The 23,369-nt window shown below is 42.1% G+C and overlaps 2 protein-coding genes and 1 long non-coding RNA gene across 7 annotated transcripts in view; 1 reads left to right on the forward strand and 2 right to left on the reverse strand.

Moving 5' to 3' along the window:
• The window catches only part of LOC133485602 (uncharacterized), a 71,987-nt gene extending 58,617 nt beyond the window's left edge, over positions 1–13,370 (reverse strand). For all 3 annotated transcript variants that reach the window (XR_009790728.1, XR_009790730.1, XR_009790729.1), the window contains exon 1: positions 13,230–13,370. This is a non-coding gene — a long non-coding RNA (uncharacterized LOC133485602). The remainder of the gene's footprint in view (positions 1–13,229) is intronic.
• gdf10a (growth differentiation factor 10a) lies at positions 12,929–19,864 on the forward strand. The gene is made up of 3 exons (XM_061789557.1): positions 12,929–13,455; positions 16,492–17,615; positions 17,706–19,864. The coding sequence occupies exons 1-3, from the start codon at positions 13,215–13,217 to the stop codon at positions 17,895–17,897; spliced, it is 1,557 nt and encodes a 518-aa protein (XP_061645541.1). The 5' UTR covers positions 12,929–13,214; the 3' UTR covers positions 17,898–19,864.
• Positions 19,865–20,000: 136 nt separating this feature from the next.
• znf488 (zinc finger protein 488) overlaps positions 20,001–23,369 on the reverse strand; it is a 45,722-nt gene continuing 42,353 nt past the window's right edge. For all 3 annotated transcript variants that reach the window (XM_061789554.1, XM_061789555.1, XM_061789556.1), the window contains one exon: positions 20,001–22,889. In XM_061789554.1, the coding sequence (XP_061645538.1) occupies positions 21,817–22,889 (1,073 nt within the window). In that variant the 3' untranslated portion in view covers positions 20,001–21,816. The remainder of the gene's footprint in view (positions 22,890–23,369) is intronic.

The raw sequence follows: 23,369 nt of genomic DNA on the forward strand, positions 1-23,369 counted from the left end.
GACAGGAGAGCTTCCAGAAGCAGCTTTGATCAGCATCTGCCTGTCATTCAGCATTAGCTACCCGGGGGTGTGGGTCCTCTGTGAGGCCAGGATTCACCACACAAGGCCTTTGGAGTTCCAATTGAAGGCCTCGTGGCTGTGGAACAATCAGCTCTGTGTGGCACACGAGGCGTCTGGGTGTGAGCAGACATCCTCTTGTGTGTGCCACATGTCTCACCCCTGACACTTTTACCACCCAATCTGCTGCGTCCTTACAACTTTATCTCCCTAACGTGGGCCCACGCCGTTAACAAAGATGTGTTGATGAGATCATAAATGGGGCCGACACTTACACATGCTCCCTTAATGCTCGTTTAATTGATCCAAATGGCTTTTTCCAGGGCAGACCTCCCAAAAAAAAAAATGATGGCATCAGGTTATTGCTCCTAGAGAGTGGTGAACCTCCCTGAGGTTCAGCATCCAACTTGTTCGTTTATTTCCAGTTCCACTGGAATCACAGTTCAGTACAAACACACGTTTGGATGGCATATTGTTGCTGCTATATAGCCAAGCATGACATCACCTCTGTGTTTTCATTTCTATCATATGCCTCATAGTGGTATACATTAAGGCCGCTTTATACTCGCGCGGCCGACAAAGACAAGTATAAAGAATACTTGAGTCTTGTTCAGCTCAAACAGCACTGACGACTTTACAAGTTTACATGGGAGATTGAAAAAAAATAAAATAAACTTCAGAAGGGATTCATAACACACAGGCTACAACATGAGCTAAACTTGCACAATCTAGAGATGGCAATGTTTGTTGGGATGCATTGTGGTCGTCTACAATCGACCAGTTCTGTTTATCGTTGCAGATGCGCCTGGATTGGATCGCATTAGCTCAGTGTTTCACAAACTTTAATGAGCAAAGGCACCCGTTTTATAATAAAATAATCTCATCTCACATATACTCAAAGGAAGCCATTAATTATTCTGTTGTATGAATGGCAACAGCATTTAATAGTTCTCCCTTTCACAATACGTCACTGGCATAAATAGATGAACAAAATCATACAGTATTTGTAATATTAAAAAAAAAAAAAAAAAAAAAGATTTTGAACAAATTAGTGGAGTTAAATTATTTCCCACGGCAGACCTGATGAGCTCAAATGGCACAATAGGGTGCTACAGAACCCTGGTTGGGAATCACTGCATTAGTTTATGCAGGTGTACCTAATGTTGCAACCAGCTAGTGTACTCATGCACAACATGAGCATGAACATGTGTCGAAACATCCCACACCGCTTCGCCGCTGTGCCCACCAAGTCATTCATTTCCTTATGAATTAGAAAGCTTTCGAACCACGACTGAGGTTTCAGCTGACAGAAAGCTGAATGTTAATAGCTTGTGCCTGCCAGTTACAAGACTATTCATACATCATATTCATAGCTTATGTGGATACTGGGATCAATGACTGCATAATCCTGAAACTTTCATAGCTTTAAATGAAGAAGCTATAATCCATTATTTCTGGCGCCCCCTTACACTGGAATTCAGCATTACAACAAAGCCTTCGTCGCTTCGACATCCATCCATCCATGCATTTTCCATACAGCTTATCTGTCCGGCCTCCACCTCGTCCTCCCAACCTTGCACTACCTTTCCTCCCTCCCACTGTGTCTTCAAGAGCGCATCTCAAAAATGTTGATGTTCAAATTTTTGGAAAGAAAAACAAGTGGACGACGAGCAGGCTTTTTCTCTCTGACGTTTTTTTTAGAGTTCTCCTCCCACATGTTGCTTCAATTGTTTTCTCCATTCTCTATGGTTCAGTCGACCTGCGCGCTGTCCATAGATGGGCCTGCCCGTTCGTTGGTAAAATACGTCATTTCTGCTATGTCATTTTAAAGCTCCACCAAGTGATCCAGCGCGGGAATGTATAGAATAGTCACTAATTCTAAAAAAATAAATATTTAAAAATATAGCAAGATGTGTCAGAAGCTGATTGGCTTAATCAGCATTCTGTCATACTGTATACTCTTGTAGTGGTTTGGTTGAAATTAACTTCTTTTTTTTTAACAAAAAGTAGTTGTGGATTTCGGCTTTAAATTTGTTATTTGTATATACTGGATATTTTATATCTTTTCATGTTGGTCCAAAACATTGAAAACTAAAGTTAATCTTGATTCAGCCATGACTCTGTATCAATTATCCCAATGGGCTACATTTTGGACGGCTACTGTACCACTATTTCTGACAGTTTGAGCTACTATTGTTCTCCCTCGAGAAGTATTCAACAAAGGCCATTCAGTAAGAGTGGTCACGGCTCTGGCCTTTACCGCAACCTTTTCTGCAGGTCGACAATGTACACCACCAATCTCTCGAACTGTACGTTTACTCTGTAGGCTACCCTGCCAGAGAAAACAGATCCCATTTAAACTCAGTTGGTGGAAATGTTTGCTTTTGTGTCAGCGATTGCCAGAATCAAGAAATATCAAACTGATTCAACAAGACTTGGAAATATTGAAAAATGTTTCTTTTCAATCTTTAATTTCCTGACCTTCAGTTACCAGTCACTCGCAGGCTCAAGCACACAACTATGACTTCACCACGCCAACGGTCACGTACAATTAGAGTCCAGAGAACGACAGGAGGGCTGAACCCCCCCCCCCCCCCCCCCGAACTAAACAGGGAAATAGATATTGCAATTATGACTTTGCTCTGAGGCTAAATTCACACCCTGACTCTCTAAATGACAGAGACAGAAGCAAATTAGAGTAAAGGGTTAGTCTGACAGGTCCATAAAGATGGAGGATTGAAGAACCTCCCATCATATTCTCAATTCATATTACGTATCTGCTTTCCCGTCAAACTACGCCGATAATACGCTTGTTTTAATGAGACTTGCGGCCACTGGCTGTGGTTGGGCCCAACAGAAACAAACCTTGTGAAAATCTCTGCAGGATATTGCACTGAATGTGTGTGGGCATATCACATTCTATAAAACAGGACGGAATTAGAACATCCCACTGGAAAAATGACACGTTTCTCCCATGTCAGACCTCCACATGTAAAATACAAGAGAAGTGAAGTGTTTGATATTGTTTGAAAGTTAAATTACTCCAGCTGATTCCCTTGTGCTTTTTCGTTTTGTTTTCTGTCAATATTGTGAAATCGCCACAAGTCCATCTCACTAAATAAAATGTCAGGCTTAACATGAATCATAACAATAAAACATGGGTCGGTTTGTCAAGCGGTTTGAGCCTTTTATAACGTTGTTGAACAACCATCGAAAGCACAAACCACATTGAGAAATCCACATAATTAAAGGATTTAGCCAATCAATCTCGCAGTGTAATTTCCTCCATCCTGGCCCCAGCCCAATGGGGTTTAAGGGCAGCCCACGTAAGGGAAGGTCACGGGACCTATGGGACATGTTCAGGAAGTGGCAGCACACAGCTCAGCCTGTAATGAATATCACGGGCGTTAGAGTAAACACTACACCAGCAGTCATTGCTCACATCACACTCGCCCTGCAAGGCTCTGCATTGCCTGTTAAAACTGCTCACTTGGTTAGTGGGTTCGTTGTTGCTGTTCACCACTCAAGACTGGATCATATGACTTCTATAAACACTCCTGGCTGGTACATTTTGGAATTTGATGGAATTTGCGGGGGAAATACTCCTCTGAAGTGAGGCAAAGGTGCTGATTTTGATTCATCTCATCACAAATGACATCAGCATAAAGCACATTTCAGTTCACTGAGCATGATTGCTTTTTCTTTGGCCTTTTGTACTTTGTTTGCAACACTGAATTCCAAACGAATTCGAAACCACAACAAGGGGTGTTCAGAGAACAACAAGATGAACAGAGCACAATATACGCAGGAAGTTACAAATTTATGTACACTTGGTATCAAAATTACATTCTACAGTGAACTTCTTTTTACACTTGTGTGATAGTTAAGAGTGTTTTTTAAAGATGAGATACAGTAAGCACCTTTGTTACTTAAAATAGGGTGTTTCTAATTTCGTAGATGAGCACCAAGGCAGCGAAATTAAAAGAGGGAGCTTTGCGCTCCGTGGGCATGAACACAGCCAACTTCAATCATGTCACATCAAAGCGTCTTCTTTCATTCCCTTTAAAAGTGGTACACTTGTCACGCAGTAAAAGTTGGCTCGGGAGATAGACCTTTGCTGTGAAGTGGGCACTTGGAGACCGCCATCCCCCACCCCGATTGTCTGAGTCCACGTGCCCCCCCCCCCCCCCCCCCCCCACACACACACACACACATACACACACAGTTGTGCCACGGCCAATGGGATGATTTAAAAAATCTAATCATCATCATCATCTGCCTCACAGTTCTGAGAACCCGGGGTCAAATCTTGCCTCCCCCGTATGGAGTTTGCATGTTTTCCCCATGTTTGCGTGGGTTTTCTCCAGGTACTACGGTTTCCTCCCACATTTCGAAAACATGTATCGTAGGTTAATTGAAGAAATTGTCTGTAGGTATGAACGTGAGTGTGAATGGTCATTTGTCTATGTGTGCCCTGCAATTGCTGGCGACCAGTTATGAGTGTACCCCGCCTCTTGGCCAGAGTCAGCTAAGATAGGCGCCAGGATGGCCGCGACCCTAGTGAGGAAAGGTGGCATGGAAAATGGATGGATGGATGGATAATAATAATAATAAGACGAAGAAGAATGGGTTCAATGAATTGCTTTCTACAATGATTCGGAGGGTTCGATGTACGCTGTTCACATATTTATAAATAAGTCTGACACAGCTCCACAGAGCTCGTATATCTGGCTGCCTGCACCTCGATCAAATTCACGTTAGACCAGCAGTATACCTTGCGGCAAAAGTTAGATGTGGTCTGAGCAGCTGTAAGTTTAGACTGACTTGGAGTCACCAAATTGTCACATGCACCGGGTGGATGTCAAAGGAGTCACTCTCGTTGCATCAGTAGACACATTTTGGTGCATTCCCGTCTGCCAAATTGGCAAACACGCCAGCGAGCCTTGCGTTTGCACCAAAATAAAGAGGCGCCACCATTTGTGCTACAAAATTAGAGTCCTAAGTGTTTTATTGTCTTACAATATATAGCGTTTTTCTTATTTTCGCACTTTTATGACTTAAGAATGTTCATTTTTTAAACTTAAATTTACCTGTACAGTTAATAATGTTTTTATGCTGGCCACCAGGGGCGTGCAGAAACCTTTGCGCAAAGGTGCTCAAAGTTAAAAGGGGGGCACATGGAACAAGAGTTTGAAATGCCATAGCATAGGATTGCAGGCTATTCGTGAAAACAGAAAAGAAAAGAAAAGACACTTGCCTTAAGGACACCAAGAATTGCAGTTTCTAGCAAAGGTGTGCACCATTGGTTAGTTGTTAATAGGCATGATACCAAACCCACCAATTAGTATTTTGTGCGCACATTACAACTAGTTTGAATACAATGATTTGCAAATCACGTTCAACCTATATTTAATTGAATACACTACAAAGAAGATATTTAATGTTCAAACTGATCAACTTTATTGTTTTTAGCAAATAATCATTAACTTTGAATTTTATGGCTTCAACACGTTCCAAAAAACCTGGGATAGGGTGATGTTTACCACAGTGTTACATCACCTTTTCTTTTAACAACATTCAATAAACGTTTAGGAACTGAGGAAACTAATTGTTGAAGCTTTGTAGGTGGAATTCTTTCCCATTCTTGCTCGATGTACAGCTTCAGCTGTTCAACAGTCCGGGGTCTCCGTTGTCGTATTTACGCTTCAAAATGCGCCACACATTTTCAATGGGAGACAGGTCTGGACTGCAGGCAGGCCAGTCTAGTACCCGCACTCCACGGTAGTTTTCTTATAAAGGTTCAATGCACTTGTTTATCAAATTTTGTTTTGATAAATAAATATGTATTTTAAAATATATTAAATATATAAATGCAGTGTATAATATATACATCCATCCATCCATCCATTTTCTGAGCCGCTTCTCCTCAGTAGGGTCGCGGGCGTGCTGGAGCCTATCCCAGCTGTCATCGGGCAGGAGGCGGGGTACACCCTGAAACTGGTTGCCAGCCCATCGCAGGTCACATAGGAACAAACAACCATTCGCACTCACAGTCATGCCTACGGGCAATTTAGAGTCTCCAATTCATGCATGTTTTTGGGATGTGGGAGGAAACCGGAGTGCCCGGAGAAAACCCACGCAGGCACGGGGAGAACATGCAAACTCCACACAGGCGGGGCCGGGGATTGAACCCGGGAACCCAGAACTGTGAGGCTGACGCTCTAACCAGTCGTCCACCGTGCTGCTAATATATACATATTATTTAAATATAAATATTATGAGATTAAAATATGTTTTTATTTTGTTGGTAAAATGACTCGAAAGAACTCAAAACTCAAAGTGAAGGATTTGCGACTTGACTCGGGACTTGCATGTGTCGACTTGGGACTTGACTCAGGACTTGAGGGCAAAGACTTGAGACTTACTTGTGACTTGCATAACAATGACTTGTTACCTCTATAGGTAACAATATCAGTTTTTCATCAGGGCCCCAATTTGACTTCATGGCGCATAGTGTATCAAAATGATAACTTTTGATTTGGAAGGTCTGGACTGGAGTGTAGTGGACCACTGAGTCACACAGGCATCTCCTTGCCGGTCGACTTTACACTCACTCACTCCGACTGACCACAATGCATCTCTCTATGTTTCCACATGCCTTGAATGCACAAGTGAACCAAAATGAATTGGAATCGGTTAAGTGTAAATGAAAGATGAAATAATACTCCCACAGAAAGTTTACTCTGGGATGTTATTCCACACAAAAGTCAGGATGTCGCGGATCTCGTCCCAGTTCAAAAAGGCGCCACATCCAGCACCGCAAGGCCTGATATTAGAAGGCCACCTGAGCGTTCGGGATCGCTCAGTTGAAAGAGCCGAAGGAGAAAGAAAACCCCAAAACATAAACCTATTTATTGAGACAAATTCAGAGCAGGAAGAGAAATATTTGGTTAGCTCGGTGGTGAACAGTCAGCGGCGTTGGAACGGTCCACGGTTGAGGAGGGTGGGGGAACAGCCGGCCCTTTGTTTGCTAACAGAATGGTGCACTCCGTGGGGTCACTGCAGGAAGCCTAACATCACAGTCAAAAGAACACACACACACACATTCTCGTGCTATTGCACACATGCATGTATGCACATACACACGCGCGCGCACACACACACACAAACCATAACATTCCTCTATTTCTATGAATGTTTTATTAACCATGTGAATGGGTCATAGAGTTACCCCCGTACCATAACTATAGTCTCCATAGTTACACACTCAAACACATGCAAAAACACACTTTTGCCCTTTTCACGTACACACATATAAAGGTGAAGGGATGACGGGCACATGGTTGGATTCTTGGTTTTTCATTACCTCAAAACTCTTTTCCGAACCTGACTAATAAAGGCAGAAATGTTCAGCTGTAAATGTTAATAATTTACCAGATCGTTGCATTCACTTGCAGGCTTCTCAAACTGCATTATAGGCCAGAGAATGGATTTTGTAGGAAATCATTTGGGAAAAGTCAGCACTATATCACATACTGGACTGTAAATTGACATGCAAGGTAGGTTAATTAAAGACTAGAAATTGTCCATAGGTGTGAATGTGAATGGTTGTTTGTCTATGTGTGCTCTGTGATTGGCTGGCGATCAGTTCAGGGTGTACACCGCCTCTTGCCCAGAGTCAGCTGAGATACAGGAGACACCAGCACGCCCACGCCCCTAGTGAGGATAAGTGGATACTGAAAATGGATCGATGAATAATAATAATAAATTGGTTTTATAAAAAAAAAATTAATATGCAAAGAAACTATTTACAATTAAAACAGTAATGGCCATTTCTCTTTATAATGCCCCATGAATAAAGATAATTCAGTTTTAGAAGCAAAAATGTTGTCTTTGTCAAGGTCTACATTTATGAACCTATTGATTAAACATAATCATCAAGTAAAGACTTCTTTAAAAATTGTCAGTTTATTACAGATTACTCTTGCTTTGGTCCAGAATATGGAGATCTACTCAGGGCAGGGGCCTAATCTAGTGGGACAGAGGGCTGCAAGTCACCCTATAATCATGAAAACTACAAAACTATTTACCTTTTCAGCTTTCACAGAAAGCTGTGATGTAGCAGTTTCTCAAAAAAAACCTATCATTTATAATTACTTGATGGATTGGTTTTAGTGCATTTAAAAAGTTGAAGAATGTCAAACTGGTCCTTGCATCCTTCAATTTTTCTGTAAGTGGCCCTCGAAGGAAAAGGTTTGGACACCTCTGCACGAACTCATTCACCAACCCATCCATTTTCTACCCAGCTGACTTAAGGCAAAAGGCAGACTACACCTACAACCACATTGTGAATAGAACATTGACCGGGATTGTATCCCATGACATCTGTTGCAAAAAAAAAAAAAGAAAAGTCAGCTATGCGAACTACTAAACTACTGATTGCCACCACTGCATCAACCAACAAAAGACTGCCTCGTCTCCATATATCTAAAAACAGAAGGCCTGCCTACTCCTCCAACTCCACTCATCACTTGAATGGTCCTCTAGTTGGTAAATCAGCTTTTGATCTGAAATATTTTCAGAGTCCAGAACCCAAAAGACGACAGGTCAAGAGCACTTACAGTATCTCCTCGTGGATTTGTTGTGTTTTCTTTGGGGTTTTTTCATGCGTTAAACTCCCTTTGACAATAAACCAGAAAAGAAAATGAGAACAACAATACTGGAAAAGGAGCCTAGCATCAAAAGCTGCTAGGTTTCCTCCAAGTTGTATTGCCTTACTATTAACAACATTTAGTTGTTTACCTTCTTTTTGCATTAACACGACAACAATGCTAAAATTTTACTTAAAACAAACATTTCCCTGTACAGTATTTATATGTTTGAGTATCAAAATTTAAAGTTTCTCACTGACCTCTTGGGGTTTCTCAGTCACCAACCAATGGTTCGCAGACCCCACTTTGAGAAACGCTGTACTAAATGTAATTGAAGAATGCTGTAACTGTGATGAAGTAAACATCCCAATAGCGCAGAAACAAAGGAATCAACTCTGCAAATAATTCAAGTTACTGTAGCTTTAAAAAGGAAAGGACCATTAATGACCCCAAAAAAAACCTTTAAACTAATCATTGGTGCTTCCAGTCCAGAGAAACCTCTTACGTGTTTGAGTGCATCCTGCTGTTTTGGCCACATATAAAATATGTCTAGGGTAAACTCTTCTAAACATCCTGGAGGATACACAACACCACAGGCCAACATTTCGCACAAAATACCACCTCTTTATACTGTATTTATGAGCTCAAGACATTCCCAAGTGAGCCCATCCCCCAATTTACACTGCGGCGTGAGACCTATTCTGTTTGGTCAGAGCGAGACAACCTAAGTGATGAAATGATGGCTCCTTTTATAACCTGTTTTGAATTCTGTGAGCCTACGCACCAACACTGATGTTGACTTCTAGACATGTCTCACTCATTGCAATGCTTAGGTGTTAAAGCAGGAGAATTTCCAGATCCACGCACATGTTAATTCCTCACGCTTCTCCATACCCCCGCAGAGAGCAGAAAGCAAGTTCTGTTTGACTTGGACGGCCCTACAAGGAGACCTCCGTGTTGAACAAGCTGTAACACACCATGGTCCAGAAACACAGTCTGAGTGGTCAGATATAACCGGACTCACACTTCATTGCTGAATTTTTGCATGAATCAGCGGGAAGCAACAAGCATTCACATCCCATGAATTCTGGATTTAGTGGTCCAGCATGTCATCCTCGAAATGACGGATTATGTTCTGTCTTAACCTCATGTATGATTTTGTATTAGTACGTCAGCAACCCAGATGAAGTGAAAATAGAATAAATGATCCAGTCTCTCCTGGGAAGACTGTGTGTCTGTGGGAAATTTTGTCCATTTATCCAGCAGAACATTTGTGAGTGTGAGTTGGACCCGAGATAGGATTTGGCTCACAATGGTTGTTCTATTTCATCCCAAATGGTTTTGGTGAGGTTGAGGTCAGGGTTCTATTCAAGTTCTTCCAGATCAAATCCCAGCATGCCTTTATGAACCTTGCTCTGTGCACTGGGTCACAGTCATGCTGCAACAGAAAAGTGTCATCCTCAAAGTGTTAACATCCATCCATTTTCTGAAGCGCTTCTCCTCACTAGGGTCGCGAGCGTGCTGGAGCCTATAAAATTAGAAATGTACAACTGTCACGTGTCTCAAGAGGTGAGATGAAGATTGAATGGCCGCCGCACACCAAGCAAAGTGACAAACGTGACTGAAATGAACCATAGCTAACCAATAACAGATCGCCCCTCTCCAACAGAAAAACCCCGATGTTCTTATCGGGAAGTAACGTTTTGAGGCTCTACATATACTGTACTGTATTATTCTTTATTGAACCACAAACAACATGGCACAATTGTCAAGGATGAAGAGAATTGGTAGCTGTATTATTCAAAGAGTAAATGGGCAAGAAATAAAAGAAAGCGTATGGCCATTTCAGAGTCTGTTGGCAATTAATCATTGACTGCGACCCATTCATTGACTGCACTAGTGCATTTCGGCGACAAGAGACTCCACGCTTTGGTTTTTAGCCACTGGTACATATGAAATTATAATTACGGTATATTCAAGTATTATTGCAAAACACTATATACATAGAGAGAGAGAGAGAGAGAGATTGCCCAAATTGCGCATGGTCAGCTACTCATGAAAACTAGCTGTACAGCCCTGCACACTGCGTGACAGTTCAATCCCGTTTGGTTCCAATGTTAGGTGTGCAGTGGGCCAAAGTGGGAACAAGGGGTTTAGCCAAACCCCTGAATGACAAATGAATTGTATCCCACCAGTGGAACCCAGAGGATTTATTTATTGGGAATTTTGTACTGTAGAACATAAGTCATAGTATTCTTTGTATCACATCGAAATAGTTTTCTAAGTACATCAGACCTTAACATGGGTCAAAAATTAAAACTCTCAAGTGTTGATGAAGATACCGTATGCCATTTTTTCCTTATGGAGTCAATGTCGTTCAAAAGAGTTAACAGAGAAGCTGGTTGTTTAACTGGGATACATTATGGTCGTCTCCAACCATCTCTAGTTGATTAAGAGCCATAGCTAAATAGTTACGTCCATACCAAGAATCTGTCCATGCAAAGTTTAGCTGGAGAATTTTTGGAAATATTCAAATAGGTTGGACTATTTTCACTTGAATGAGAACACTTTTAATGATATTTGTAGTTTTTATTATTGATTCCTGTTATGCTTTAATTTAAAACAGTACTTTAATAAGGGAATTTCATTGAACAACAAAATGAATGTGAGTGCTCAATCAAATAAACACTTTACGGCAGTAATTAATTATTGCAGTAATTAGGGAAGTGTGCTGTGTACACACTTAAATTTGGCTGATTTAAGCAATATTATGATCCAAGAATTTTGTTTCCCAAAAACATTTTTTTTCCCTATTACCGTGGAAAGTGTCCAATGTTGACATTTTCTCATTTTGTGCATCGCATGCTTGTGTTTTGCGTGTAAATGAAGAAATCCTGCTTTTATCCTGATGACGCTTGTCTCAGCTGCTTTCCACACAGTCATGATGAAGAGAGCAATAATCTGAAGTAGATAAAGCCCAGCATTAATCTTGGACCGCCCTACATATTCAGGCTTAGAGGTCAAACAATAATCACAATGTCATCCTAGTGCTTAATCTTAAATCTGGAAGACTCCCAATGGGTTTTTGTCATGATCCCAATGCTGTTGTTCTCGATATCAGTTTTCCCTATTTAGTTTGCCATTAGAGCCACGGTGCAGCTGCGAGGCGCAGGCATGGCCTTGTGGCTTCTTTCTTTTGTTGCTTTCTGTGTGTTCTTTTTTTATTTGGCTCATAACACATTAGTGGTCAGGACTTTTTTCCTGCAATTTCATTGCAAGGCTGTTACTGTTCTTCCAAATAAACAGCTAAAATTTCAAGTTTAGGTTTATCATCCAAGTTGAAGTAACCACATGGTCATCAATCATGGATGTAGGGAGGCAACATATCCTTGTGTTTGAGTGCCAGTCACACTACAACCATAACTCTAGTGTCTCACAAACGCACACATTCACATACTGTATTTGGGGGCCAGAAAAAGTGCTACTTAGTCGCATGTGCGTGCGTGTGTGTGTGTGTGCGCGCACGGTGGTGACGGAGAGTGACCCGAGAGGCCCAGCTGGTTACAGCCTCTCTGTTGGAGACCACCACTTACACAAAACAAGCATTGTCGCTATAATACTCCAGACATTGCAGACACTCATTCACAGACAATGAAAATAACTTAGGGGCACAAATTTAAACAAAAAAAGTGTACTAAATTGTGGTTAGTTCAAAGGAAGCAATAAAATGACCGCAAATTTTTGCCGTTGACAAATTTACAGAAATTCCCCTTAAAGAGTGTAATCCTACCGCAGTCGTTCACAACAAACCGCATTTACACACCACATGATGACTGTTGGGAACAATAGCGCTTGGGTGGTGGTGCCACTATTATTGTAGGTGTTTCGATGCTAATTATGTGCGACTGCACACTGTCAAAAGCTTTTACTGGAAATAGTAAGGCGTGTTGGAAATGTGGAGGAGGAATTCCCAACAAAAAAATAAAGAAAGAAAGAAATAAAAAAGGTTCAACACTGGCTTTGTTTGAGCACTGCGAAATAAATTAGAACAAATTATGCTGTGGGACACTATTAGTGTATTATGGTACCACAGCTACACCACTACACGAAGAACACATCATCAACATGTGAAAAAGAGAAGAAAAGGGGGCGGGGTGTCAGCATCATGACCTCCACCGCTGGTTGCACAGGGCTTAACAGAGAGCTCTTTGGCCCCACTGGAGTGTACGTCAGCAGCTCGGCAAACCTCACACACACACACACACACACACACGTGGAAATAAAAGTAGCGGCTCGAACTATTGGAGCCGTTTTACACATTCAGCGTACACACGGAGGCTCATGAAGCAACGAGTTGCAAGTGAGAGGACAGCGTGGAGCTTTTACGCAGGGTGGTCTTGACGCACTACTGGAGTCCACGTTTTGACAGTTTTTCCCCCTTTGAGACCTCGCTCTTTCAAGGATCCCCCCACCCCTCCCCTAATTATTCCAGAATTTACGACGACGATGTTATCCACGCACCTGCCCCTGTTGGTGTTCAAGTGTTTCCTCGGTGTCGCATCGGTTCGGCTCGCGCAGCAAGCGGGCTCCACGAGCGCGCAAGAAGCACGCTTCCCTCGGCCGCCCTCCTCAGGCGACCTGGACCAGGACGTCCTACTCCAACACATGTCCAAACTGTACGAGAGATGCAACAGGGAACAGCGTCTCAAAGAGGGCAACACGGCCAGGAGCGTCAGAGCAAGCCAAGGTGTGTGAAATTGCGAATGCAATATTGAATAGCCAGGAAAACATGAAAAACAAAATAACAAATACAAATAAAAGTACAGTACATAATATATATATATACAAAAATCAATATAATTGCATTTACTTTGATTTACTTCAGATTGTCACTGTATCATCGCGTTATTAAAATACACACTTGCCTAACATCCATCCATCCATTTTGTAGACCACTTATCCTCATTTGGGCCGCGGGTGTGCTGGAGCCTATCCCAGCTGGGTACACCCTGGATCGGTCACCGGCCGATCGCAGGGTACATTTTGACAACCATTCACATTCACTCATTATCACCAAAGGACAATTTAAAGTCTCCAATAAAACTAACATGGATGTTTTTGGAATGTGGGAGCTCCTGGAGAAACCCCCCGCAAGCCCGGGGAGAACATCCGCACAGAAAGGCCACAGGCCGGATTTGAACCTCCAACCTCAAAACTGTGAAGCGATAAGCTAACCATTAGGCCACCGTGCCACTAATTACCTAACATAACATGCATATAATTTATTCAGACTCGAGACAAGAGCACAATAACGTAACAGTTTACAGTGTGTTTATTATATTGGCTGTAGTTTCCAGTTGAGAAGTTGTGCAACATAGTGGGGGATGTTTCTAACATTTTCACTCTCATACAGAAAAATGAGGTAAACAGAATATTCGAATGGTGCCTTGAAGTTATCGACCATTACACCCACAGCTTATAATCACACCTCTCAAAAATGAGCTAGGTTTGTTGGTGTTGTATTGGATCTCATTAATTTGTACAACTGTACCTAATTTTGTGGCTGGGCAGTGTACATTGCAAGCTTTCAGCAGGGCTCCGTGACTCAGCCAGGCGATCTAAATAGGTGTGATTGTTTTGGAACAGTCTGAGAATGCATTTAAATGATGCTGGGACGCTGCAGCAGCTGCCTCCCCTCTGCTGAGGGTCTGATCCATTACCCACAGACCAAAAAATAAAAAAATTAAATGCCTGTGATACCCTGCAAGCCACCGACTTCATGTCTGGTCAAACCGCAGTGGCGCCTCAGTGTCATTGTCATGGATTCTGTGCTTGTGTTGTGGCTCCAGGACATGTGTGATTCCACGTCACGGAGCCAAGGGGGTAGCTTAGTCACAGCAATTCTGATGCTGTTTTTATAACTCATTTATATCCTGTGTACTTCTCACATAGCGTAACATAACAGGCTTGTATTTTGACTGCGATGGCCTGGTGTAATCTAAGGAGAGATGTGAGGGACTTTTGACAACAATGAAAGAGCTGTTAAAACAGTCGATTGTGTCGCGGTGCCTGCATGGGTAGAGGGTGCAGGCTGTATTAAAAGGCTTAGAGCGAAGCTTGAGGTAAGCATTTCCATATGCAGGCTGAATCTGAGGTAATGTATATCTCCTGAGTCAGTCCATACTTCCGTTGAACTCTTGAACAATGAACAATAAGTCTGCTGTTGCAGTTAATGTTCATCATGAATCTGGAGAGCTCCCCGCTTGAACCTCCACCCCTGCCACCAACATCCCACAGAGTCTGGTTCCTCTTATAGGGCGGCTTCTGCAGGCACGTCACAGCCACTAAGTCTGTTCCCGTAACACAGAGAACGTGTTTAATTGCACCACTTCAGATTGTGTGAAGCACAATTTATTATCGATTTACAGATCTCCCCTGTATTTTCACATGACTTTATCAACGTTTACAGTCAAAACTAAAGTTCAAATGAGGTTCTGTTGCAAGGCACCATTCAATTCCTGTTTTGGAAAAGATTTGTATCATTCTACTGATGCAAAACATTTTTTTTTTTTCACCGTCACAGTGAACCTGTCCAAAACTAACTTTCAAGAATGATGGAAAGTATGAAACCAATATTGACTGATTGGGCCATGTTGAAACAAAAACATGGAAGCACCTGTAAGTTGGAAAACAACATATTCCAGTATGATACTGTTTATATTTATATAATTTATCTACAGTGTATACGTATTTTAAGCCACTTTACAGAAAATTATATATCAGAACACTTCACATAGAACAACTTTTAAGGAGAGCCAAAAAGAGAAAGTAATCCAGTTATATGTGCAACCTACTTCCTCATTCGGCAAAATGGGTCCAAGCTTTTCCTCCCGGTTGGGTTGAACGACGAAGGGGGGTGTACAGCAGGCTATGACTAAGCAAATGTGGGAACTTTAAATGTCTACAATGTCTTTTATTTGCATAAATAAATTATATACATGTATTTGTGTTTGTCCGAAGACACCAGCCATAAAGAACACTACATTTTAGCAAGTTGGGCTTCAAACAATGATGTCAAACGCAGTTCTGCTCGTTAGCAGAGCATACATAGGTAGTCAGCTATCCCGATTTCTACGTTGGTCGTGACGTTCCACATATAGCGGATTTGGCGACACATGAAAGTATAAGCTCCATCTTGAGGCAGCCGATTCAACCAGTTGACTGAGAGCGTAAATACAGGGTATCGTCAGTTAACGACGGTCCTGACACACTGTTTTTAGGTTGCAAATGGCGTGCAATGAATAAGTTTGCACAGCACACATCACAAGAAGTTACTATCATTCTTTCTGTTTTTCATTTGATGTTTTATATTTATGGTCTAGTAGTGTTTTTCCTACAAATAGGTACTGTAATCATGACTTTACTGTTGCGTTAACGTAGGTTATTGATGGAATATGGTGCATTCTGACTTATGTACCAATATGGGTTACTTCACCGTCATAGGAACGAAACTGTGTGGTTAATGAAAACACCCTGTACAGAGAGATACATGATGAAGGAATGGTGGGATGGTATGAGACAACAATACATAAGGTATCAATAGCAGAATCAATAACAGTATTATATAGAAATGTTGGTCTACTCTCAAAAGGACTACCAATTATTGAGTCCACACTGAGCTTTCGGCAGTGCAGTTTTTGCTCTGATAAAGTGACTCGACTAAGCAGGAAGATGTAAAGTGTTGACACTGACATGCAAACTGATTGATGGATTGTCTTTGCAGTGCCCTCTGATATCAGGACAGTGTACCACCTAAACCTTACGACCCTCCAGGACTCTGAGATTATCCTGTCAGCCACATTCCACTTCCTGCTCGGACAGCTCCCTCCTCAAAAAGCGTGGATTTGTAAACGCTTCAAGAGCGCATCCTGCCGGTCCTCCGCCATGCAGCCATCTTTGTCCGTCAGCCTGCTCCTTCGTGCTGTCTACTCAGGGTCGGGAGACAGTTCTGGGTCAAACGGGTCATTGCTAGGCAATGTGACCTTCCACCCCCACAGGAGAGGGGTGTGGCAGATGAAAGACGTGACCCAGGTCATAAAGGAGGCGAGGGACAAGGGTCATCGCCATGTGTCAGTGGAGTTGGACTTTGGCCAGCAGTACCAGAGGAAAGCAGAAGAATCAGGCATGGCCTTCCTGTTAGTCTACGCAGATGACCTAACTTTGGCAGAACCTAACAGTGTGTCCCTGGGTCTTCAGAGGTATGACCCGTTCTATGAGGGTGGAGAGCCCTCTCAGTCCCCCCACCTCCTGTATGGAAACAATTTCTCACCAGATTTGAAAGGACGTGTGAGGAGGGAAGCAACTTTTCTCTCAGACTCCATTCATAACAATGAGCTGCCTGAGGTTGACTACGGGTCTGATGGATACAGGAAGGACGACCTTTGGGAGAGCTCATGGTATCCCAAATTGAAAGTCGGAAAGCAGGAGAAGAAAAGAAAGAACCACGACGACGGGGGCCAGAATGGTAGTGACAGACATGACAGAGGAGAATCTTCAGAAAGAACGTCAGACAGGTCTAAAGCTGAAGATGCAGCTGTGAGAAGACACAAAGATAGTCGTACCCAAGTGGTAGACAGTCAAAGGCAAGAGCAGAGACATGAGGTGAGGGACATAAGGAAGCGCAATAAGGGAAGTGCTCATCACTCCCGCTTACCTGTTTTGAATTTTGATGATGAAACCATGCGCAAAGCCAGAAGAAAGAAGTGGGGAAACACTCGGCACCACGGCTGCTCCAGAAAGAACCTCAGAGTGGATTTTGCAGACATTGGCTGGAGCGAGTGGGTCATAGCACCCGAGGCCTTTGACGCCTACTACTGCTCAGGCACATGTGGATTTCCTATGCCCAAGGTAAGAGCACAAACACTGAATCGGCCTACTTTGTCTCATTTGGTCCAATATTAGCCACATTACCTCAACCTCTTCTTTAACTATCACCAGGTGGTGAGGCCCTCAAACCACGCCACCATCCAAAGCATAGTCCGAGCTGTCGGGATTATTTCCGGGGTTCCGGAGCCCTGCTGCGTACCGGAGAGGATGAGTCCTCTGGCAGTCCTCTACCAAGAAGAATCCAAGGATCTGGTGCTCAAGATTTACCCCAACATGTCTGTAAAGTCCTGCTCCTGCAGATAAAATCATAACAATAAAGGCACACTACACAGCAAGACTGTTGTAGCGTGAAAGAAAATGACTTATGGAGAGGAGGAAATAACTTGGAGTCACTCTGGCTTGGTGTTATTGGCGCAGGAAGAGAGGCTGAAGAACAATAATTCCCATGTTGTCTGTCCAGCGACTGCAGACTCTTTCTATCATCGCTACATTTGGTGTGGAGACAAAACTTTAATGAAAGAATCACAGAGAAGTTCACACAGATAACTTATAGACCTATTCTCTATTTATGCTAGTGTACTTTGTACAGCTGTACCTATTTCAAGGCTCTCTTATGCTACCACTGTGGCATAAAGGCATTATACATTGTGATGTACTAAAAATTGAACGGTCACATCTGGAATTCCTTCTCACAGCATCCCCTTCTCATAACACCTCTAAAGTATTATGAAAGCAGAAATATTTTCTTATTTGTTCCAGTAATGAGGCTATGGGCTGTTTAGATGTTTCTTTGTACATATGTGTTTAAATTATGAAAAGCTAAAAGGTAGCTGTCTATAAAGTAGAATAAAATAGTAATTTAATCCAACACTAGTATAATTTTTTTTAAATATATATTTTTGTCCGTCTTATTATTTGCTATATACTGGGTTGGTGGGAAGGGGGGCATTTTGTCAAAACAAACCTAAAAGGCACCACTGTTCAAAAAGAAGTGACTACAAAGGCAGGAAGATTCCACTCAAACATACCTTACCCTTCCCCCGGCCTCCCCAAGCCTCTTGACCTATTATTGCCCCCACCAAAGGCTTCAACGTCTGTTATCCACCAAATAATGTGACTGATGTGGCCGTGGTGGATTAATGGTTGATGGAGGAAACAGGCATGCGCTAATTAAGATGTCAGCCACTTGAACTTCAAAACGTGGAGCACTTCCTCTTTCCAACCCAGGATCCCCACTACCACAAGCACCCCCCAGTTCTAAATACAGGATGTTCTCCTCAAAGGACTATCTGATGGACTGCAGAAAATCTTGAGAATTTGTTTTTAAGAGGGAGCCTTCGTGTCTGAAACTGTCGATGAAATAACAGATTGTTCAGCTATTATTACACTGCGGTCGCTTTGCCGTCGGTGTGCAAAAGTTGGCACTGAGCTGCACATCTGTTTGCAACAATAGAGCGCTTTGAAGTTTCCCTTTGCCGACACTGGATGGTCATTTTGTCTCTAAAAGACATGTCGTAAGCACTTGGGGACAGACAGTTCTGTTTACTGCACTCAAGAGCTCTTTCGGAAAGTGTGTGTGTGCAAATCTGAACAGTGTTTTGCCAGCAACATTAACTGCTGTCACCTCAAAAGCAAACTCACTCTGTTGTGTACTGCTTTTTTGAATGTTGTTCAACAACCTATATAGAGTGCACAATATTTGTTACATTGTCAAAGAGGAGTTGAGGGACTTACTGTGGTTTTTAATACCAGACTGAACATGAAAAATACTCCACATTAAAGAGAGCCATACAAATACCATGGAAAGTCAATAACTTTTGTGTACATTTACTCCTGATACCAAGAGACTGCTCCAATGCAGATTTTTCGAGGAAGAAAAACAATGCACATATGTATTTGTAAGTGTCCTTTGATTATGTCTAGATCAAACTATACACAGTATCGTGTGAGTGTTGTTTTAAATGGGCAATGTATTTTATTGTACTGGAATAAAAATGTATGTATTTTTGTCTAAAAGAGGTCATTTTATTATTTTAGCATGGTAGTACTGTAATGGTGTGATAGCGACATAGAGACTAAAGTGTTAATGTAACCTCACAGAAAATGTAAGCTTTATAGCTCTCTGGATGAAGGTGAATTTTTAAAACCGTTAATTTAAAGCTGAAATTTGGGAGTTTAAATGGTGTTTAAATTATTAGGATGACAGCAATGACAGTCATCGTAAATCCAACTTATATGAAGAGCACATCCAGCTTCACTTTTTCCCCAGGTTTCGTGACTGATCCCTTTTACAGTCTGGACACACAGTTCGCCATTACGTGAACCCAGTCTCAACCACAATCAGAGTCACAGGAGAGAACTAACAGTGGTCAGTTCCAGTCGACAAAACCACAGCCGGGGCCTGCGTTCAGAACTCAATATTTATTAGCCAGAAGAAATGAGCCAAGTCAGAAACCAGAAGAAAATATTTGTTTTTTTTCCCCCAAAATGACTGCTCAATTAACAAAGAGAAATAAAGCCATTGTAGGCCCACAGAGGATTCTCTGTCTGGGCTGAAATGCTAATACCTCACATGGTAGCTGAGCTCAGAGAAATTAGGATGAAGCTGATTAACCACTTAATAACGAAAACCTTAGTCTATAATTATAATTTACAGAACGATGTGAAAAAACCTACTTGATACTGAACAACATTTAGATTTGAACTATTCCGAAAACAATATTGATGAGGGAGAAGTATGCCAATAAATAGCGGTACAGTTTTGGAGTATTTTGTGGGATTTTCTCCTCTCGTTGCACTAAGAGCGATGGATGGGCATTAATGTCCAAATGCTCTTCCTCAGTAAAAGCATCTGTGACCAATTCTATTTTCATAAAAAGGGGAAACAAACTCCATGGCTGGTTAATCAACTTATCAGTGTTGTAGTACAACAAATCAGTGAGCGCCAACTGTTCTATATAAACTTTACATCTTATAAGAGACACTGAACAGGCTGGAGGATTTAACTTTCCCTTCAAACTAAGGCCTCCTTCCTGCCTCATTTACCTGACACAGAGGCCCCTATTTATGTCCACTTGTCCGCAGCCTGCTGTAATCTCGCCGGTAAAGGAGAAGAAATAAAAATATATATAAATATACGACTGTGGGCCTGTGCTGATTTGATTCAGGTGTGCAGATGAATGATCACTGTTAAACTGTTTAACCCAGAAGTTGGCCTAGTTACGCTGGCCGGAAATCAGGATTGTTTCAACTTCACCTTATGTCAATTTACTTTTTCATATTTTTTGTGGTAAAATGAGAGCATCAGATTGTAACGGACATCACCCAGTACATACAGTATTTTGGTTTCCAATAAGGAGCTAAAAAATACAAAATAAAAATAAAAATCTACATTTACAAAGTTAATGCAGAGTTTGTATTGATACTCTCAAAGACGTATAAAATGTGTCTATTATTGTAGTTGTAGTTTGGTGAAGAATTGCACTGCATTAAACAGGGATCTATTTCTAAGCACAAAAAGAACATGCAAACTCCACGCAGGAAGGCCAGAGGTGAAATTTTAACCCAGGACCTCATCACATTAAGGTTGAGGCAGACCTAATAAATGTATTATCAAGTTAATATATTTTCAGCATTTTGGTACAGGTTGTTTTAGATCTGTGCCACATCATAACAATTAGAGCAGTGTGTTAGTTAAGAAAGGTGTCCCGAATTTTAATTCGTCCTATTGGTGGTTCTTAGAGATGCAATGATTTATTATTCAAATCCAAAACTAAGATGGATATTAAAAAAAAATTTAAAAACACGCAACACATCTTATTTCATGTTGACAAGTTCGATTTGTAAAGGTGCAAACACACACATTGCATGTACAAAGCAGATGGATAATAATAATAAGAGGACGCCTTGGAGATATGCGTGACAATCATGAGCTGTCCTGAACATCTCCCATCTATTTTCCATCCTGAGTTCCTTAAGGCACAAAGTCATCATCACACTATCTGCACACAGGCCTGAAGGACAGACAAGCGGCTTCGAGGTCAGGGTCCATGTACCTCTGCCGTCCCCTAGTGGACATGGCTGTGTTAGCCATCTGCTATTTTATTACAGCTACCTACATTCATTGTTAAACATCGAAGTCTTGTTGTGAATCCAGGATTCTAAGACTTTTAAATAGAGAAGCCTAAAGAATAAATACATTTTTCTTTTGCCATTTGAGGTCTCAGTTGTGGGACGTCATGTGTCTGGACAGGTGGTGGCGCTCTCGGAAGTATTCGTGACAGATGGGGCAGGTGAGCTTCTCCTCCTGCCTCCTCCTCACCTGGGACTCTGCAGCGAACTCCTTCTTGTGGTGCGAGCGCATGTGGAAGACGAGGTCAGAGGTCATGCGGAAAGACAGGTTGCACTTCGCGCACCAGTTTTGCACCGACACACCAAAGGAGGTGAAGGTGGGCGGGAGGACTGTCAGAGCCGAGGTGGACTGGACCTGAGCGGTTCTCGACCAGTGTTCAGGTGTGTAATGGAAGGCCGTGTTTAGTGTGACCGGGGAAGGAAGCGTGTGAACGTCACCGCTAAGGATGCTAGGACCCATCAGGTTGCTGTATCCTGAAACAGTCCTGTGCGTGAAGGTGTCTCTCATCACCTCCAGGCCGCTTAGAAGTGCCGTCGTTGGGCTACTGTGATGAAGTTCGCCTGCAGAGATCCTTTTACTGGGTTTACAAAAAGCACTTCTCTGTTCTCGACAGTCAGAGTGGACTAAAGAAAAAGCGCTACCACTGCTCAAGCGCAGACCAGAGCTCTCTCCTGTCTCCGAGTCCATCAACATATTATGCGTAATAGTCAGTTTGGCTTCCCTCGCCTCTCCAAAAGTTGCATTTTTACATCCCAAATGATCTACTTTGGTTCTGTCACCTTTGATCTTAAAAGCTGAATCAGATTCATCTCCTCCAGTCTCATCCTGAATCCTGGAATCCTGTGTAATGTTGTCATCATTTGAAATATTAGTTTTTTCCAACAGGACTGTTTTCCTCCCCTTGAGGTAAACAGTTTCCTGGTATTTCCGTTTATTCTCGTGAGAAGTATCATCATCAGCATCACTTTTTTTGTGTTCCAAATCTCTGGCGATGTTGTGGAAATCTGTTACACGACGCGGCCTCTTGACTTCCACGTGCTTGTGCTCGTCGTAAACATCGCGGCTCCACGCATTGCTCTTGATTTGCGTGCACAGGAAGCGGCAATGAGCCAGGAATGGATATTCATTCTTGAACACCTGCTCACACCTGACACATTTGAACTCTGTAAACACACAAATATAGAGGTATATCTATTACAATTAAAGTATACAATACAAATTAACTTAACTCAACTTAGTTTACAGAGCACTTTAAAAAAAACAACCACAGTGGAAAAGTCCTGTACACAAAAATTAAACAGAAGACATAAAACAGTTTAACATAAAACCATGAAAAACACTAAAATAAGCGCAGAGTCTCATGCGGAGTTGAAAGCCGAAGAATACAAAATATGTGCAGAGCGGGGTCATTCCAAAATGTGGGACCAGCTAGAGAAAAAACTCTCCCCTCTGAGCTTATGCTTAGACCCTGGTACCTTGACCTGAGCCATCGGGTTGGAGCGTATGGATAGAGCAGCTCAAAGAGGTAAGGCAAGTCGAGACCATTTAGAGATTTAAAAACAAATAAAAGATATCTTAAAATGAACTCTAAAGTGCACAAGCAGCCATTAGAGGGTTGCCAGAATCTGAGTTATAAGCTCCCT

Source organism: Phyllopteryx taeniolatus, chromosome 11 (genome assembly GCF_024500385.1).
Source record: "Phyllopteryx taeniolatus isolate TA_2022b chromosome 11, UOR_Ptae_1.2, whole genome shotgun sequence".
In the NCBI taxonomy this organism is placed as follows: Eukaryota; Metazoa; Chordata; class Actinopteri; order Syngnathiformes; family Syngnathidae; genus Phyllopteryx; species Phyllopteryx taeniolatus.

Bases quoted from the DNA above. Each gene is read 5' to 3' on its own strand.
- gdf10a (XM_061789557.1), top strand. From the start codon at position 13,215: ATGTTATCCACGCACCTGCCCCTGTTGGTGTTCAAGTGTTTCCTCGGT. The intron at 13,456-16,491 runs GTGTGTGAAATT...TTGTCTTTGCAG, and splicing joins GAGCGTCAGAGCAAGCCAAG to TGCCCTCTGATATCAGGACA. The intron at 17,616-17,705 runs GTAAGAGCACAA...AACTATCACCAG, and splicing joins GTGGATTTCCTATGCCCAAG to GTGGTGAGGCCCTCAAACCA.